The 20054-nt window shown below is 51.5% G+C and overlaps 1 protein-coding gene across 4 annotated transcripts in view; it reads right to left on the bottom strand.

Moving 5' to 3' along the window:
* The window catches only part of Sez6 (seizure related 6 homolog), a 44601-nt gene extending 29776 nt beyond the window's left edge, over positions 1-14825 (bottom strand). For all 4 annotated transcript variants that reach the window (XM_047546769.1, XM_047546770.1, XM_047546771.1 and 1 more), the window contains exon 1: positions 14613-14825. In XM_047546769.1, coding sequence (XP_047402725.1) covers positions 14613-14667 — 55 coding nt within the window. In that variant the 5' untranslated portion in view covers positions 14668-14825. The remainder of the gene's footprint in view (positions 1-14612) is intronic.
* Positions 14826-20054: the final 5229 nt, after the last annotated feature.

Here is a 20054-nt window from a genome sequence, read left to right as displayed (position 1 = left end):
ACCCTGGAGGAAGCTGAGTTCAGAGAGTTTTCCCAGGTTACATAGCAAATTTGGATCAAGGCTGGGACTCAGGTTGTTGGAGTGAGGAAGGAACCTGGCTCAACCAGAGCACTGGAGAGCATGTCCCCGACTGTCTACCACCTGTGGGCATACTTCCAGGGACAGAGAGCTCACTGCCTCCTGAGTGGTCAAGGGCAGCCACCTCTCCACCATCCTGGATTGAGGTCTGAGGTAACCCTAGGCTTCAGTATCTCCAGAGATGGGTCTTATTGCCAGAAGGAAGGAAGGTGGGTAGAGGTTGTGGGCACCAATCAGAAGGCAAGTCACCCCATCCTGGTCCTGTTCCTAATACACTGGGTCTTTCTGCACGAGTCATTTCCTCCAACCTGGGACTTCATAGCCCCATCAGTAAAATGGGGGAAGTTTCTAAGGGTCCAGCCTGCTGTCACATTCCAGGATCCAGTGAGCCACCAAGTGCTCTGTTACAAAATACTGAAGACTACAATTTACTGAGCATTTACTATATGTTCAGCAACATTCTAAATGCTTTACCAAAATTAATTCATTGAATGACCACAATAGTTTGACAAGACATGAACTTTTGAGATCCAAGGAAGTACGGTCCCCAAGTTTATATGTTTGGATGCGTCTACTTCAAACCTAGATTTAGTCTAGCCTTACAGCAACACTTTTTACAAGGTTAGAACTTTATTTTCTTTTTTTAGTACTGGGGATCGAACCAAGTGGTGCTCTACCACTGAGTTACATTCCCAATCCTTTTTATTTTTATTTTATTTTATTTTGTTTTGTTTTATTTTATTTTATTTTATTTTATTTTGTCCCAGGGATTGAACTCAGGGACACTTGACCACTGACCCACATCGCCAGCCCTATTTTGTATTTTATTTAGAGACAGGGTCTCACCAAGTTGCTTAGCACCTCACTTTTGCTGAGAATGACTTTGAACTTGCGATCCTCCGGATTTAGCCTCCTGAGCCACTGGGATTACAGGTGTGCGCCACCACACTGGGCTCCTTTTTATTTTATTTTTTTAATTTTGAGGCAGGGTCTTGTTAAGTTGCTGAGGCTGGCCTCGAACTTGCCATCCTTCTGCATCAGCCTCCCGAGTAGCCGTGATTACAGGTATGCCACCACAACTGGTGATAGAAATGGTTTTTTATCTGTATGTTCAGATATGGTAACCAGGAGGATTGGGGTGTAGCTCAGTGGTAAAGCACTTGCCTAGTATGCACAAGGCCCTGGGTCTGATCCCTAGCACTGCAAAGAAATAAAAACCAAAAACATTTACATGGGAGTCAGTAGCCCCCATGTGGCTATGGAGTACTATGCTAGTGAGGATGAGGAAGTGAATTTGAAATTTATTTTATGTTAGTGAGTTTACATTGAGATACCCGCATGTGGTTCGAGGTGACCACAGTGGAAAGTGCAACTCCATAGTCCAAACTTCCACCCGTAAGGTATTCACCACCTCTCAGGAGGGAAGAGCCTAGGATGGGGGTCCTGGAGAAGAGTTAAGACGGGGTTTCTGCCCCACTCCTTTTGGGTTTGGGGTGGCTGGGGTTGGGCAGGGAGAGATGAAGAGGAGCCCTAGACCTTCTTCAGGTTTTTCATGAAGAATTCTGAGAGTTGAGTCTGTCAACCCCTCACTCCTGGGGGAGGATTAGTGTCGTCTGCTGATGCTGGCGCTTGCTTCCCAGGCTCTGCTAATCTGGTATTCCTTGAGTTGGGTGTTTGATGGACAATTTTGGGAGCTCAGGCGGACCCAGTTTAGGAGGACTTAGAATTCATGGGTGGAAGATATTCAGGAACATTTGCCCTCAGTGCTCTGGCCCAGGATGAGTGTGTGTGTTCCATGGGAACACCCACTGTGCACTACCAACATGCTCTTCCTCGCTGTCTGCTCAGCAGCAGAGTGCAGGCTATCTGGCACAGCCACCCCGACTCCCTGGGCACTCTCACCGCAGGTGTCCCACCTTGGGGTCAGGCCAGGGTCCTCACATTTACTGAGTGCCCTCTATGGGCCAGGCATCCACCTCCTAATGAGTTGTATTCTACCCAGAGTGGCTGTGCTTTGTGTTTGGAATCAATATTTTACACGCGGAGAAACTAAGGCTGAGAGGCAAAATAAATCATCCTAGTTCACTTGGACAGAGAGAGTGGCAATCAAGGGTTTGAGCTGGGTCTGCCCCACAGCCTGGGATCAAAACTCCTGCATTGGTTGCTGCTGCACACTAGCATGTGTGTTCACATGTATGAGGATGTGGTTGTCTGTGTGTCTGTGAGCACAGGTGTGTGAGCACAGCTCTAAACACATGCACAGACCTCAGATCATTACCATTTGTCCTTGCTCATGGATGCCACACTCTGGAACCTCAAGCTCAGAAAGGTCTAACTCCTAGAAGCATTGCATTTCTCCCCACAGTGGCTGTCATGTTCCCTCCTTGTCAGTCTGCCACCTTCTTGGAACCTAACCTGACCCTTCCCAGGGCCATCTGTTCTGGACAGCCCTTCAGGCTCTGAGTAGGTAGGGGGAGGGTACCACTGCTCTGGGCTGCCATTGGACCATTCCTCTTTACCCTACTGTCACTTCTCTCCTGTGAGGCTGTGACCAGGGGCCTAGGGTAGAGGGAGCTCCCAGCTAACTGCCACATTCTCCGCTTTCCAATTTAAAATCTAATATGGTCTCGCCACTGCAGAGCTGGGGGCTGGAGAGGTGATTAATGAGGCCTCTGCTACAGCGTCACCTGCTGCGCTCTGCACCTTCCCCTGCAGCCCTGTGTTCTCTGCTCCCGTCTGTCTGCTGGCCCTGGAGACCTGGAGGTCCTAGCCCTACCTGCCCACTGTTCCTGGTGCTGGACAGGTGACTCAGGAACTGGGGGCCTGGAGTAGGGGTTGGGGAGAGGCAGGGACAGATCTGGGAGGTAGGGGCCATGGAGTTGGCTCTAGTCCCTGAGTCAGGCTGGAAGGGGTGGGAGGGACAGCAGGGCCTCCTTGTCATCACCCCCCTCACCAGTCTAATCTACTATATGCCAACTTCCAGTATTGTGGCTGGAGCAGAGGTCTAGGTAGGCATAGAGCTGGATGCTGGGCTTCCTTTCCTCACTATAGGGTCTTCTACCTATCGGCTTCTTTTGTCCATCTGCTGCTATTCCCAGACCACTGCTCCTACCTGCTATGTCAAGCAGAAGGCAGAAGGATGGTGTGAAGGCAGAGGTGTGGAGTAAGTGGGCAGAGGGAGATGCTGGGTGCTCAGGTCACAGCTTTCCTCAGCACCAGCAGCTTCCACCAGCAGGTCAGCAGCAAAGACCATATTTCTCTGGATGGTGCACCTTGAAAACATCAGCTGCAAGGAGGAAAGCTGCAGAGGCAGGAACTGCATTCTCAGGGGCAGAGGGGGTGTGTGTGTATGTGGCTGATAGCAGGGCCAGCTCAGCCCAGCCCAGTGGTGAAGTGGTGATCTAGGGAGGAATGGACATCTGCTTCATCCTCTGCCCCCTGCCTAGGACAATCCCTCCTAGCCAGGGGACCCAGCAAGACAGGGCCACATGGTGTCAGGGGTATCTTCCTGGGTTGCAGACCAGCATCTCCTGGTCTCTACCAGGATGCTGAAAAGCCAACTCTATTGAGGCCATTCCTGGCACACATGTCCACCTCTGGGCTGAATCACCAGGCTAGTGGTCCTAGATTGCATCACTTTTGGGTCAGATGAAGGAACTTATTTTATGTATGAGAGGCAAAGTCACTCCTCCCAGATCTTGTCACCTTTGTCCTCTGGCTGCTTTTGTCTGATGCATCAAGGAAGAAATGGATTTGGGGAACTTGGCTGGGGATGGAGGGGACCTGAGCCCAGAACACAGACTAACCTGGGCTCTGGCCACTCCCTACTCTAGAAGTCACTAAGGTATCTGTCCTTAGCTGTGGAAGCTAAGGAGCCTGTCAAGGCCTTACCATAACTCTGGTTTCAGAGTGAAAATAGCTTTGCCTCTGATGGACTATGTAGCTTTGGGCTTGTCCTTTCCTTTCTGGTACTGTCTAGTGGTTTGTCATATAGTACTTGCTTCCTGACTTTTATTGATTGATTGATCGATTGATTGATTGATACTGGGATTGAACCCAGGGCTTTCCACCACTGAGCTACATTCCCAGCCCTTTTGATTTTGAGACAGGGCTGCCTAAGTTGCCAAGGCTGCCCCTGGACTTATGATCCTCCTGCCTCAACTTTCCAAGTAGCTGGGATTACAGGTGTGAGCCCCTCACCCGGCTGATTCCTGACTTTTTAGTGAGTCTTTGGGTGGGTGGGTGGGACAGAATTGCAGCCCCTCTATTTTTGGGCCACTATTTATCTGCACTATGTGGTAAATCCTCCGGGTCCCACAGGTAAGGAAGCCTGGTCAGAGAATCGACTTTACCTATGTGAGGTGGTCGAGCTAGGCCTGGGAAGCAGAAACTGGGACATCCTTGCTCTGCTAAGCTCAAGAGACAGACAGGACAGGTGAAGGAACAAAAGGCCTCTGAGAGCAAAGGCAGTCTCAGCCTAAAGGCAGGCACCACTCCAAGGGAAGCTGGGCTGCCTCCCTCTTTGGTCTTTTTGGTTCTGACCCTTGAACTGCCCTGTTCTACCTTCTACCAACTCATGCAAGTCTCCAGAACAGCTAGGGTAGTAAAGAGAGTAGGACCCAGGAGACCCAAGGAATCTGGAGGGTAATGAGTTTTAATGGCAACCTTTTGGCAGAGTCAGGCTACAGGAAGCCCCTGAAACCCCTCTGGGAAATACAAGGGCAGAATCAGAGGTCCCTGGATACGTAACCTCATTAGGGTGTGCTTCCCTCCTCTTTATTTCCTGACCCTTTGAGACCCTCCCTACCCCTCTCAGGTATGGGGGAGACCCAGGAGCTGCAGACTTCCAAATGGGAGGAGTCACTGGAGGCCTGGGCTCTGCCTTTGGGGACTTAGGAGGGTGGGGGTGCTGTGCAGAGGGAGGGCAGCCTGGGACCTTCTCCCAGTCCCAGGCAGGTGGGATGGAACCTAATCTTCCATTGCTGTGGGCCCTGTTCCTGTGGACTAACTTAGGTTCCCCTTGTATCCATGGCCTTTGGGCCTGAGAGAAGGGGCCTCATCTTCCCAGCCCCACAGCCTGGGAAGTTTTTCAGGTTTGGCCTGTCCCTCCACTTGCCCAGCAAGCTTGAGTGGGGGAGGGGAGGGGTGCAGAGCTGCTAAAAATAGCAGCAGCAGTTCCAGCTCCAAGTCTCCTTGAGGGGTCAGTGGAGCCCAAGATTAGGAAGAAAGAGAGTAGAGTGGGCTGCAGGGGGTGGAGACCAGCCAGAACTAGGGCCTGCTGGGCCTACACTCTGTGCATCTACCGTGCACAGAGGGCACAGACGCCCAGGGATAGGAGGACAAGTGAGGCAGAGGTACACAAACCTGCACATCTGGGGCTTGTCTCCAGAACTCCAGGAACATTAAATGGATCCAGTTGCACAGGCCGCAACCCCTTAGGCCTCTCCCTTGCCCCTGTCTTGCTTTGACCTCTAGAACTTCACTGATCTGGGTATGTGGATACCTCTAGTTGAGGGAGCTAAACCCTTCTCCCCTGTCCCCAACTCTAGTTTCTGCTGCTTGAGGCCTAGGGTAGGACCAGGGTCACTAGAGACAGCATCAGGAATACAAATATAGCAGCAACCAGGCTTAAGGCATCAACCAAGGATTGGCGCCTCAGGAGCACCACCCCAACTTGAGCAACAGGCCTTTTCTAGCCTGGCTTGCAGGTAGAGAGGGATATGAGAGAGGTAACTGGACCCCATAGGTCAGAACTAGGGCTCTGCCACAAGATGGGCCCTGCATTGGCAGTGGGGGGATAAGGGAATCTGGGTAAGTAAATGTGTGAATAGTCTCTCTTGTATGAGCCTTGCTTGGTCCCACCTACAACTCTTGCTTGTAGATGCCAGGGTTTCTTTTATCCTCAAGATGTGATTTCATCTCCTCCAATTCTTCTACCCAACCACAAAGTAGGACCCCATGACAGGAAGACTGTCAGCTGCTGGACCAGACGCTTCAAATCAGCACATCGACCTTGCTGGATATGTTTTTTTGTATGTTTGCAGTGCTAGGGATTGAACCCAGGGTCTCATGCATGTGAGGCAAGTGCTTGACCACTGAGCTATCTCCCCATCCCTCCTTGCTGAATGTAAATGATGTTGCTGTGGTTTGGCTATGAGATGTCCCCCCCCAAAACTCACACATGAGACAATGAAAGAAGATTCAGAGAAGAAATGATTGGGTTGTGAGAGTCTTAACCTAAACAGTGAATTAATCCCTGATGGGATTAACAGAGTGATGGCTGGAGGAAGTGGTTAATTGGGGGCATGGCTGTAGGGTATATATTTGGTATCTTTAGAGTGGACTCCCTCCATCTGCTTCCTGATCACCATGGTGTGAGCTGCTTCCCTCTGCCACCATCTCCCACCATGATGTTCAGCCTCACCTTGAGCCCTGAGAAATGGGCCTTCTATGGACAAAACCTCTGAAACCATGAGCCCTCAAATAAACTTTTCCTCCTCTATAATTGTGCTCGTCAGATCCTTTTAGTCACAGCAGCAAAATAGCTGACTAAAACAGATGTCTAAGACAATGTCCATCAGAAAAATGCCGGTGCAAAGGCCCTTAGAAGCACCATGAACCCAGCTTTTGTCCCTCTGCATTACTAGTCATGCCTTCTTGGTCTGACCAAATCAGGTTGGTACTCGTCCCCTGCCAGTCCAGCCCTGGACTCCTGGGGCATCTGATCCCACCCATCCCATGACTATGGAGCTTCTGGTCTCTTCCCAGGCCCCATTCCCTCTGACTTCCTTTGATCCTGCTACTGCCCATGAAAAAGCTGAAACAGGAACAGGCACTCTGAATTCCCAAGGAAACTGAGGCACAGGGAGGTAAGAAGACTTGGTTAAGTTTACCCAGACAGCAGGAGCCAGTCCTGGGTTTAAACCATGGAGTCCTGGCTTCCTGACCAACACTCTGTGCTGTTCATGTTCTTCCTTTGGGACTGCCCCTTTTCCCTGAGGCACAACTTGGCTTGCCATACTGCGTGATACCCTCTTTCCAGGCTCTCCCTCCCAGGCTTTGGGACTCCCTAGGCACCTGCTGGCTTGTGGGACCCGGGCCAGACGCTCAGCAGGTGGCTGCTTGGGGGACAAAGGAGCTAGTGCTCAGCTGCTGAGCTGGGAGAGGGGGAGGGAGCAGCCGGGGAGAAGCTGTGGGATGTGTGTGTGGAGGAATCTGCGCTAGGAGGGGCAGGGTTGACTTTGGTGCCTTCAACAAGGAACCTGGGAACAAAGAGGAGGAAAACAACATGCAAATTAGATGGGGGTGGGGCTCAGTGGTCCAGGCACTTTTCAATGCACAAGTTCTGTCCTCCCAGCCTGATGACCAGTTAGAGGAGGGGCCTGAGGGTAGAGAGAAGAGCCTGTGGAGATGGGAGGAGTGGGGGGCAGGGCACAAAGGGGGACAAGCTGAGATTGATACCAGGGTTTCAAGATTCCTGCTGAGCCCCTGGGGACTGCGCAATGTGGGTAGAGACCCACTGCTTGGATTCTGCAGCACATTTGGCTTGGTGGCAGGAGGGATCCTGCATCAGTTCTACCTTATTGAGTTAGGGGGATACTCAGACATAGCAGAGATGGGAAGAGTTCTGATGGAGGGCACTATCATGGCCAGGTTCAGGGACCCATAGGTTTGCTGGGTCCTCAAGAACCAAACTGTGAAAACTTCTTGGTACAGATGAGAAACTGAAGCCCAGAGCAGTCCCTGGCTAGGAGTCTCCTGTCCTTCCAAAGGCCCAGGTAGTTGGATCATGTAGGTGCTGTTTGACTTTTCATCTGTATCTCAGTCAGTTAAAGTAAGAAAGTCCCTGGTCCAGTTGTAAAGCTGGAATAAGTCAGAGCTGAGCTTATTAAGAAGGTAGCACCCATCCAAACTGAGTTCATTAAGGTTAGGGACTATGTTGTATTCCTGCCTATCAAAGCACCTGGTAGGTGCTGACTAGAGAGAAGGATTGTTGAATAGAGAAATAGATGGGTAGATGAAGGATTGATAGGCTAAATTCTTGCTGGATAGTATTTACTGTTTAGAGGACAGAGAAAGCCATCTGGGTTGCATGATCAGGAAAAGGGGAGATGGGAGAACCGAAATAAGCAGGATGGCATTCCAGGTTTGGAAAAATGACTGATCAAAACTATAGAGGTTGGACCAAACAAGGCATGCACAAGATTCATCTTCACTGTGTCTCCCCATTGCCCCCCTTTCTGTGCCCACTTTGTCCCTGCTCATCACTTGGCAGAGTCCTTTGTTCCTGCTGGGCCCAGCCGGGACCTCCCACTTCACCCCCTCCCTTCAAGCTGGATTGCCTGCCAGCAAGGCTGCAGATTCTGCAGCCAGAGACCCGGAGACCTGGATTGTTGTTGAAGAAGTGGCAGGTTTGTTTGCTCCCAAGCCCTCGGAGAAATCTTAACAATCAATGGCCAACAACACTCTGCTTGTGGCTGCAGCATCGATCCTCCCCTCCCAGGGTTGGCGGCTGGGCAGCAGGTAGGCAGGTGGAAGGAAGCTGGGGCAGCCTTGGGCCTTCTCAACTGGGTGCTGAGCTGAGCTGGCTGTGGAGGCTGAGGGGGTGGGAAAGTTCAAGATGCCAGGTCAAGTGAGACTGGTGCTGTCATTCACCAAGACCCCCAAAGGATCAAAGAGTCACCCAGAGGCCTCTGACCTTTGGGTGAGACTTCAGGGAATTCAGTTCACCTTACACCCAGCCCTGTGCTCTTGCCTGACCTCCAAGTATTGGAAAGGATGTTTCATTCCTTTGCCACTAAGGATGGAGCAAGATAAAATGTCTCTAACCTGCACTAAGAATGGAGAGCAGACATCAGCAGAGAAGCTACTGACATGACCAGAAATGTACTAGAAGAAGGTTAGGGGCTGTTTATGTCTTGAGTCTCTCTGACAATAAGAGGTTTAACTTAGTCTATAAAAAACAGGTAATAGCTTCCATCTCATAGATATGATATGAGAACTAAATGAGCTAATGTATATAAAGCACATGGTAGAGAGCCTGGCATATAGTTGGTACCTAATAAATGTTTGCTATTGTTGTTGATGCTTTTATTATTGTTTGGATGGTAATGTTCTCCTGGGTTCCCATCTGCTTGTCAGAAGCTCTGCTCTGAGCTGGGGAAGTGGACACTGGCTGGAAGCCAGATTTTGCCCAAATGATCCTGCCCTCTGGAATAGCCTTACTACTTATTGGCTGTGCAGCCCAGGGTAAGTGACTTAATCTTTCCCAAACTCAGTTTCTCCATCTATAAAGTGGGAATAACTAATCTCTTATTGTTCATTTTAAAAAGGTACAGTGAAAGCCTTGACTAGTGAGACCTGGTCCCCTGGGGGTTCTAGACCAGGCTGACACCTAGATATTTGTGAATGAATGAATGACAGGTGGATGTACTCAGGGCCCTGCCTTTTTAGAAGCTGTGAAAGGTTTTCGGACCTGAATTGCTGTGGTCCTGGATAATTCTTTGGGTTCCATCTCTTCATTTAAGGGCATGTTGACTCAGAGCTGCTCCCCAGATTTTATATTGGTCCCTCCAAGCTATGTGAGGATGTCTGAAGCTGAATCAGATGAGGAAGCACTGTAGCCAGATAACATGGGGTTGCCCTCTCTTGCCTCAATCCTTAAGTTCATAAAAATCATTCCTCTCAGCCAGTAGGGTGGTAGGGAGGTTCTGTGGGAGGGGCTCAGGAAGGCTGGGCCTTGGGCTTACTTCTGCAGGTGTTTACCTGTGCAAGTCTCATAAAAAATTTAACATGTATTTAATGTGTCCCCTGTGCTGGGCTCTGTGCCACTGAGGACACTAGCAGTCGGGGTACTAAGGTGTAACTGGAGAAAGGCTATTCCCCATTAAGAATGGCCAACAGCACCCAACCCCCAACCCACCTCAGGCTGACAGCATGACAGCTTAATTTGTAGAAGGAAAAACTAAGTAAAGGCTATAATTTACAGTTGGGATAATTGGCCAACTGTTAGAAAAGAGAAAAAAAATTCTAACATACAATCTATGTAAAAATAGTGTGCTTGCTGCACAAACTCGGCTTCAAGACGTGGTCCCAGCTGCCATGGACACACCTCTTCATTCTAATCAGGCAGCAGACCCTAAGCACCTCCAGAATAGACATTCTGGAGCTACACCAAGGTGGATGGGGTAAGCAAAACAGACTTGGTGTCTTCTTTCCTGAGCTCAGTTTTGCTGTGGGGAGGAGCATTAAGCAACCAGACACTTGTGACCCAACAAGATGGATACCTTGATGGGGGAAGCCAAGGGACAGTGAAGGCATAGAACAGTACTCTGACCCAGCCTGAAGGACAGGTGAGCTTCCCCTGAGAAACCACAGGGTAGATGCCCCATAAATACATGCTAAAGAATTACTGAAGTGCCAGCCAAGCCAATACTTGAAGCATATGCAGAGTGAGTCAGGTTGGTCCAGGACAGGAAAAGAATTTCAGGTGGAAGGAGCAGCAAGAACCCAGGAACTATTGAGAGCTTGGCTGGTTTGGGGAATTGATGCTGAAACTTCTTGACCTGGCTTGATTAGTCATCTTCCTGGAATTGTTGCTTCCTGTTGGACTTGGCCTTGGAGACCTCCTAGAAACTGCTTTCTACTTCCCAGCTACAGACCAGGGCTGGCAGCATTACCTCCCCCAGACACCTCTTATGGAACCTGCCCCCATCCCCGCCATCCCTGAGAGTAGGCTAGTAACCTGGGGACTCAGAAATCTTCATGACTTTGTGCTCCCAGGGTTGGAACCATGATCTTGGTATAACCTTACATTGAAGGCTCCAAAGAGTACAGCCCTAGAGAGGCCAGGGGCAACCTGTCACATGACAGGCTGGGCTCTTAACTGTGTGGTCTGAGAGAGGTTCCTTCACTTCAGTGTTACCCCTGCTGACAAGTCCTTTTCTGTGCCCTTTTTCTTGTTTGTGAGGGAGGGTGGAATACTAAGCCCTGACAGCTCTGCCCAGGTGGGGGCGCAGGATTCCTGAGCTGAGCACAGCCTGGCAGATGGGCTTGATGGGGCTTGGAAAGGTAGGGACAAGAAGGGAAGGAGGAGGTTGGAGGGACTGAGATTGGATGGAGAGAGGGGTTAAGGAAGCAGGTTTTCTGACATGCCCTTCATATTCAGGAAGCCATGGCAGTGGGGGTGGGCATGAAAGCTCTGTTACTAATTAAACCATGCCCGTGTTTCTCCTTGCTCCCCATTAGTACCCTACAGCACCCCAAGGCATTTTAAGCTGCCACCCTGCTATGGAGGCCAGGATGGCCGCTAAAGCTAGCCAAGCTTGATGTGCTTAGGTGGTGAGGGGCAAAAAGCCAACTCAGACTTCCCCCTCCTGTCCGGCGTCAGTCTCTCATTTATCCTCAGAAGCCCAGCAGGGCTCCTGCCAGCCATGTCAACTTCTGGGCCCCTGAGTGGAATCCAGACTCCTGTGGGGCTTTGTCCCCAGTAGTACATCCTGACCCTGAAGCACCAGGCTAGGGACTAGGGAGTGGGGTCTGATGTCAGCTTCAGGAATATGCTGTCAAAATCCAGCACCAACCATCAACAGAGGAGTCTGCTTGGAAGCAGCAATTACCATTTTAGGTTAAAGCAGCCCTCGTTTGTTAACCCTTAAGGCAGTGGGGATCCTGGAAGCCAAGTCCTTCTTCCCTTTCTCTCCTTCCTCCTTCAGATCTCACTTCCCTTACAACATCTCCCAGTTCTTGGCAGAGCAAGTAAATGAGACTTGCTGTCCTCTGTCCCCCTCTTTCTACCATATTCTCAAGCAAGCTCAGAGAGGTGGAGCAGCAGGTCCAAGGTTGCACAGCCACAGAACCCTGGAGACCCAATCCCACCCCAGTCTCAGCTGCTTCCACCTTCACAATCTCCCCAGGCCACATTCACACATGCAGAGTTTAATTAACTTTATTGATATTCAGAAATTAGGAGAATGACTAAAGGTAATTGCTCATTAAAAATCATTAAACTGACACAGCAGGCCCGGGGAAGGCGCAGCCCCTCCTGCATCGCATTCTTCCCCCACTGTGGCAAGACCTCACCAGCACTGCCATGGTTTGGAAGGACACCCCATGGTCCTCAGTGCACCTCTCACCCTGGGTCAATCACATCCCTAAAGCTGCAGAAGGAAATAGGGGACTGTGCCTGCAAAGCAGGGCTGTGCTCGCCCTGTCTCTGGGCAGCCTCCCAGGACTCCTGGGGCTTTTGGGTTGTGCCTGGCTGCATCCTTGAAGCCTGAGTCCCAAGTGTGAACAGATCTCTGAGGGCCGCAAGACTGCAGGAGGGAGGCAACCCAAACCCTTCGCTCCCTGAAGCTCTCCTTTGCTGAAGTCTCTGGAAATCCTGAGGTGGCCAAGTGTACTCCCAATGAGAGGAATCAGTACCAGAGACTGGGATCTTGCATCCCCGCTAAAAAGGGAGGGGCCTCTGGCTTGCGGGGCTCAGTCTTCCAGGCCTCCTTACCTGCCAAGCTTGACACTGTCTAGGCTGCTTCCTCCTTTCCCTTGAGGAGTGAAAATAAAGATCTTCCCCCAAAGTCAGATCCCTACCCTGAAAGCCCCTTGAGCAGGCTACCTCACAGGCACTGGAGCTATTAGTGGGGCAGAAAGAGATACTGGCTGGGACACACAGACTTCTGGCCACAGTGGGCAATTCCTCCCAACACCCACCCCCACACCCCCAGCAGGGCTCCAGTAACTCCCAGTTACATCAGCCTTCTTCCTAAGGACCTGCAATCTCACTCCAGCCCTCTCTGGCACAGGCTGCATCCACACACTAGTGGCCTCACAGGGACTCACTGCTGAGTTCTCACCCAATATTTAGACCTCTTGAAGTGCAGACACCCTGGGACCTGCTACTCCGGGTGCCCAAGGCCCTGATTACACTGACACTGACACACACACACTGCCTCAGACTGTATGCCAGAGGATAAACACAGGTCCTGTGCTCGGGGGGAGCTGTCCAGAACAAAGATACAGCTAGATTCCATACAGGTCCTGAATTCACAGGGACATCCTCGGACTACTGGCCAGATCTACAGGCTTCTCCTTTTCCATTCCCATCCCAGAAGTGGAGCTTGCGGGATTCTTTCTCTTCCCCTGCCTCAATGTGAACACAGGGTTTCCAGTTCCCGTGCAGCTAGAGGACCTGGCATAGGCAGCCAGGTGGCTGGACCAGGACACCGGGGAGCAAGCCAGTACAGCTAGAGGCTCAAAGAGCGGCTTCAGTGCCCGCCCCTGAATCCCTGGAGTGAAAAAAGCTGCTGTCCAGGGACCCAGTTCAGCCTCACCCTCAGCCGCTGTCCTGACCTCCGACACGGTCTGGAAAGATTGAGTGGAGGTTAGAAACTGCCCTTTCCTCTCCCACTCCTTATCAGGAGCTACAACCATATGGCAAGGGAAGACGGGGGCAAGTGAGGTTTCCCGGATCTCCATCAGCCGACCGCTAGAAGCTGGAGAAGGACCTGAGCATTTGTAGCTTCGAAGACAGCTTGTTTGAGCCCGGACGGCAGGTCCAGACGAGAGTCCAAAACGCTTATCCTTTTCCCCAAACTCTCTTGTTCCCTACTCCAAGGCCAAGCTTCCCTTGATCCGAGACCACGAATCTGGGTGTCTGACTGCGCCTGGAGCTGGGGACCTTAGGTAGGGAATGCGTTATCCCGCAATGACTCTGCCGCCATGGGGTGGATGGGGGCCAGGCTGGAAGGCAGGCCCGGGGAGAGGCAGAGCTCTGGGCGTGTCGATGTGTGTGTGTGTGTGTGTGTGTGTGTGTGTGTGTGTGTGTGTACGCGCTTGTGTGCTTGCGTGCGCGGGTGAGAAAAGGACTTCGGGGAGGACAGACTATCCCAGGACCTCAACTGCTGCAGTTCAGTGCAGAGCAAGAAGCTAGATGGAGGACCTCGGGGCCCCCGCGTTTGTCCCCAGAATTTTGCTCTAGGTTTCGACTCTGGCAAGGCAATGCCAAGGCAGAAGGAGGTAAGCGACGTCCTAACCCCATGTCCGGCCGCCATCCGGCTGCGTTCCTCTGCAGTGAGGATGCTAGAGACCTGGAAACCGGCTGCAAAGTCGAGCGAAGTTTGGCGGGCAGCAGGGGAGGAGGGACCGCGGGCCGCCGACTGGACTGTCCCAACTCACCACCCCGCGGCCCCCTCGCGTGCGCCCCGGCGCCCCCAGACGCCTGTAGTGTAGCGAGGTAGCGCGCGGTTGAGCATGTGTGTGCGGGGAGGGGGTGGCGTGATGAATTGCAGCAGAGAAATCCCATTAGATCCGGGGAGATGATTAAAGGCGAGGTCTCGGCCGGGCGCGAATGGCGGGAGCCTGGGCATCTTCCCGCCCGTGGAGCCCGCGCCCCGCCCGGCTCGGCCAGCGCTGGGGTCAGCTCAGCCGGCAGGATTCGTTGCTTGGATTGGACAACCGGACACGCGGAGCTGGGCGCCGGGACGGTTCGCCCTTCCACCCCCGCCCCGGTTCTACCACAGGACGCTGGGGTCCCTTACCGTGAGCCAGGAGCGCCAGCAGCGAGGGCAGGAGCAGCAGGGTTGCTGGGCGCATGGTGTCGGTTGCGGCCGCGCCCCGGGTCGGGGCCGCGGCGGGAGGGTGAGGGGCTTTGCAAGACGTGGGCGCGGGGCGGGCAGAGCTGGGTCCGGCAGGGGAGAGGGAGCCGGGCCGCCGCCGCCGCCGCCGCCAGCGCCTGACAGAATCAGCACCACGGCCAGCGCCTGGCGTCGGCGCCGGGGATCGCCGCGCGGGGCTGGGGGCGGGGGCGCGGGAGGAATAGTTTACCGTAAAGTCTCAAGCAAAGGCGCAGAAGACCCACAGGCGGGAGCACAGGCTCCCGCGCCACCGCCCGCTCAGGGGAAGGACTGCCCTACTAATGTGGGAACACGATCCCCGCCTTTCCGTGCTGCCTACGCCCAGCCAAGTCTACCACCTTCTCCCTCAATTAGCACCCCACCAAGGTGGTAGCTTCTAACATGATTGTCCTTAAGAGAGTAACCCCCTCCCCACCTCTCTCCACCTTATCCTGGTACCTGAGGGCACCAAGGGTGACCAGGGAAAACATGCACGAGTAAGGCAGCTGCTAAGGCCCGCGTGCCCTTGTGGCAGCTCCGTCCTGGCCCGATAATGAAGATGGCTTTTGAGCGTTCGAAGGACAATAAATTATTACTTTGCACTCAATAAATGCCAGGGCTCCAGGCAGCTGCATCAGCAGCAAACTGTGCTCACAGAAAAGCTTAATTATCCTGATATTATAGTTAAAAGCCAGTGGCACTGTGTCCTGGGGAGACATTCTTCACTTGGCAGGAGGCAACCTGGGCCGAGCTGTGGGGAGCTGAAGGTAGTATCCTAGGTCCTCATGCTGCCCTGGATCTCCAGGATCCTGCTTGTTCACCCTCTGTGGGACCAGAGCAGCTACAGTGACAGTCAGATGGCAAGATCATTCATGCCAATACCTGCTCCAGTTCCTGGAACTGGTAGAGAAAATGTAATGGGGGAAGAAGGTGTCTAGGGCAGTACTTTTTACAGTTTCATTTACTTATTATTATTATTGTTGTCATTCTGCAGTGCTAGGGATTGAACCAAGGGCCTCACACACAGTAGGCAAACTCTCTGTCACTGAGTTACACTCTAACCTGTTAGGACTGTTTCAGATGGAGACTCAACCCCCAAGGGTGTAGCTAAAAAGGCATTCCATTACATAGAAAAATAAACTTCCAGGACTCTGCTTGGGTTGAGCAGCACCAATGATTCACAGGACGTAAGGAACCAGTCCAGTTGTGCTGTCTGTAAGGCTGCTGTTTAGACCCAGAGGTTCATGTTTGGGCTCACATCAGGAACATCATTGGGCACAATAAGATATGATCCTGTGAATGATGCTATTATTCCCTGTAGAGAAAGGGGAAGACTAGACTTCCTGTGGCCTCTGAGAGGAGGGCAGGTTTGTGTTTAGTTCTTTTTTACTGGAACTTGACCCAGAACCCTTCCTGACCTTGCCCTGGAAGCAGGTGGCAAAACTTCTCTCCTTAAATCTCATTCCTCAGAGAGTCTTTGGTCCTTACGATCCTCACAGTCTTCCAGCTCTGCTTGAAGGATTCTCTCTAGATCCTCTCGTGGGCTCTGGGGAGCCTCCTCAACTGCTGTAAAGAATCCCAGGCAGCAGGCAGGTGGCGTGTGGAATTAGTTGAGGGGAGACGCTAGGAGAGGATTTTTGGACAGTTGTTTTAAGAAGCTGAGGAAAAAAGAGAGCAGTAATAGAAGGACAGTGGGAAGGGGGAAGCATTGGTGAAAGGATCAGAGGTGAGAAGAGGAAGCCAGGAAAGAAGGCACAGAGGGGAGAAAGGAGTTTCCAACAGAGGAGGGGAACAAGCATAGCAGTAGAAGATTTGGTGACTGGGGGATGATCAGGGCAATACCGACAGAGGTCATGGGATTCCTCTGTGAAGGTATTCCTTTTCCTTTTTGTAATGGGATTGAACCCAGAGTTTTGTCTATAGGTGGCACGCACTTTTCCACTGAGCTACATCCCAGCCTTTTGAAGGTATTCCTGAGCTCCTCCCAGATCCTTGGGTCCCTTAAAACTAAGCAGCTTGGGCAGAGGGTGTGAGCCATGACTCACAGATGGATCTTTGTGTCAGGATGATCCATGGCTCCTGGAAGCTGGTGGCAGGCTCACCTGACTCTCCTGGCGACTGGGATCCTTGATGAGTTGGGTACTACCCACAAAAAGAATGGTAAGAAGAGCCATCAAGAAACTTGCCACACTGTTTTCCCAACTACCTTAGGCATCCAGGAGGGGGTCCACTGGAGGCTACAAGTCCCACAATACAGCACTATGTTCTGAGCTCGGAGGATAGGTTTGAATGGCATGGTGGGAATAATAATGCACCTGGGCCGCCCCAAAGCCTGAAGATGGTCAACAAGTTTCTATGCAATGGGTTCCCAGTTAGGTTGAGACAAAGTCTGGGCTAATCTGGGAAGTAGCTGAGTTTTTGTCAAACACCCTCTCTCATGCCATTCAAGGGGCCCATTCTTCTGAGAACTCAGCATCACCCACAAATTGGTACAATAAAATGTTTGGAGGGATAGTCAGCTGTATCCAGGGCTTACAGGATGATAATATACTCAATTCATACATATATTTGAAAGTGGCATGTGTGTGGGGGCTATAAGGTTTTCCTCATTCATCTAATTTCTCTGATTCTCTCTCTGTCCCCCATCTGGCCTCTTGCCCTCAGAGAACCCTGGGCTTCCCCTGCTCATGTAATTCCTTGCTAAATTGTCTGTCTTCTGTACTTAGTTGTAGACTCTGAAGGCACAGATCAAGTCAGTCTCTCATCTACCCCAAACTTAGGCCAGTAGCCAGCACATAATAGATACTCAATAAGTATTTGTGAATAAATCACGGACATGAGAGGTGTCTAAAGCCCAAGCAAGGCAATTCATTAGTGCCACATGAAAGCTGTGAAATAGTGGTGAAGGGGACATTTAATTTTTTTTTTTTTTTGGTACTAGGGATTGAACCCAGGGAAGATTTACCACTAACAGTTCCCCAGTTCTTTTTAAATATTTTTGAGTCAGGGTCTCACTAAATTTCTGATAGTCCCCCTAAGTTACTGAAGTTGGTCTTGAACCTGCAATACTCCTACCTCACCCTCCCAAATTGCTGGGATTACACGCCTCCAAACCTGGTTAAGGGGACATTTGCTGCAGTGAAGGCTTCACATGCATAGGAGAGAAATCAAGTCAAATACGCTATACATTTCAGCCAACACAGAGGAAGAGAGAGGACAAAGTGGGGGTTGTGGCTTATGCAGAGGCAGAGAGGTGGAAACAAGTCAGTGAGAAGAGTGGTTTGGGTGGAGCAGAGTCCCGCAGGAAGTATGAGAAGGGCCAGAGTAGACTGAGGCTAGTCTGTGAGAGACTTTGTAGTCATTTGTGCTGCAGGACATGCTTGGTGACTACACTTAAGGAATTGCCTCATCTTAAAGATGAAGTCTGGCATCATTAAGGTGGGTTTTCCAGCACCACAGTAAATGGTAAGAGCTGGGGAGTTCAGGGATGACTCAGAAGGTGGGGATCTGGGCTACTATGGTCACAGGAGGATTGAGAGTCAGAGAGGGAAAAAGGGGGCTTTCCAATTCCAGTAACCCTCCCAGCCCCTGTCCAGACCTGTCAGACATCTAGCCCGCATCACTGGGAAACCAGCTTCACTTCCCCACTTCAGAACAGCCCATCAGTGGCAGGATCACAGGCATATTGGTGACTTATTTTGAAGACAGTGTCAGAATGACACTGCTTTCTAAGCAAGAAGAGGAGAAAATTACTCTCCTCCAAGACAACCTCCAAACCAGAGCTGTATCTTCTGTGATGCCAAAGGGAATAGAGGGCTTTGTGGAAATAGAGGCAGAGGCTGCCACCTCACTTCGGAGACTGCAGGGGCACAGAGCTACCTGCTCACCTCAACCCACTTCTTGGAGTAGTCTCCCAGACCTTGAAGCATCTGGAATAGTAAAGGATGTCAGGCTTGGCTGCCTGGATTACCCAAAGTCAACCCTTTGAATTTAGGGGCAGGAGGAGGACCCTGCCCTGGGAAATGGGGAGTTCTGTCTTCTGGGCATTTGCTTCCGCTCCAGGGGAGGGACCAGATCAGCTGTAGCAAGAGCCCAGAGTGGATGGAGACAGCAGCAGAAAGTGCTTTGATGTGAACTTTCTATCTCCAAACTGAGGCCTCTAGCCTGCCCACTCCCCCAGCCAAGGCCTTTGATCCTCCACAGCTCCATAAATGTTTAATGCCACCGGCTGGGCAGAAATAAGGCAGGTGCTGGAACAGGCAAACCAGGGATAGGATTTGAGATCCATGATGTTGGCTAGATTATTTTCACGCAAGGGCTCTGGGATAGGTGGGAGGGAGACCTTCCCCTTCCACGTAGAGGGAGAAATCCCAGGGTTCAAGTTTGTGGCACAAATAAAGAAAACTCTTTGAAAACCACCAAGGGGCTGAAAATAAAACGAATAATCAATTGCAGAAGCCCAATCCCTGGTTTGATTGAAGGCAAAAGATGGAAAGTTAAATGACAATCAAATGCAAATACAGCTCAACAAACACCACGGCAATTACCAGACTCAGGAACCACATGGTGCTTGCAGGCAGCAGGGGTTGGCAATTTGGAAGCCTGGGCCTGTGCAGAGGTGACGAGTATGGGGCTATTTTAATGGACAGTTAAATAGATGCAAAAAACCCTGCATCTACTTTGCATACCCTGCTGATGAGTGGAGAACTAGAATCCAGGGAGGTTGTGTTTCCTTCATGGCTGCCTCTGCGTCATTTCAGATTGGAAGAGGCCCTGAGTGCTTAGGAGGAGAGACAGAGTGAGCACAGATTGGAGCCCCCCGCCCCCTGCAGTCTCATTGGATTCTTCTCATCAACTGGTGCTGAAGGGGCGAGGGTTGAAGTTGAAGAGAGCCCATGAGATCTTTCATATAGGGCTCAAGGCATTGGCCTTCCAACAGCCCAAAGGCCCTGGTAAGAGTGGCCTTCGCCTCTATATTTGCATAATGCTTTGCATCTCATTTGAATGCTATTAATTTGGTGTCAGGCTAGGTTGGCACAGTGCAGGAAAAAGAACAGCTGGCCTTCTCCCTCCCTTCTGTACCCCGGGGCTTACTCTGAGCATAGCCCTCCCCAACTTGGGGGGCATGAGGCCTCCACTTCCACTATCCCCTCCATGTTCCCTGATGCTTAGAGAGTCTCTTAGTGAAACTGGATCCTAAAGCCAAGGCTGCCTGGGCAGTTGTGGTCACTCGCAGAGTTATGTAGAAGGAAGAAGAAAGAGTCCCCCAAGGGTACCCTTGCCAGACCCAGAGATGCCATGGGAGGATGCTGGGAGCCTTCATCTCCCCAAGCAATCAAAGCAGCTTGGCTTGGAAAGGGTCCAAAG

Source organism: Sciurus carolinensis, chromosome 3 (genome assembly GCF_902686445.1).
Source record: "Sciurus carolinensis chromosome 3, mSciCar1.2, whole genome shotgun sequence".
Classification (NCBI taxonomy): Eukaryota; Metazoa; Chordata; class Mammalia; order Rodentia; family Sciuridae; genus Sciurus; species Sciurus carolinensis.
Note: the sequence above shows the minus strand (reverse complement) of the source record. Positions and strands in the feature narration are given on the sequence as shown.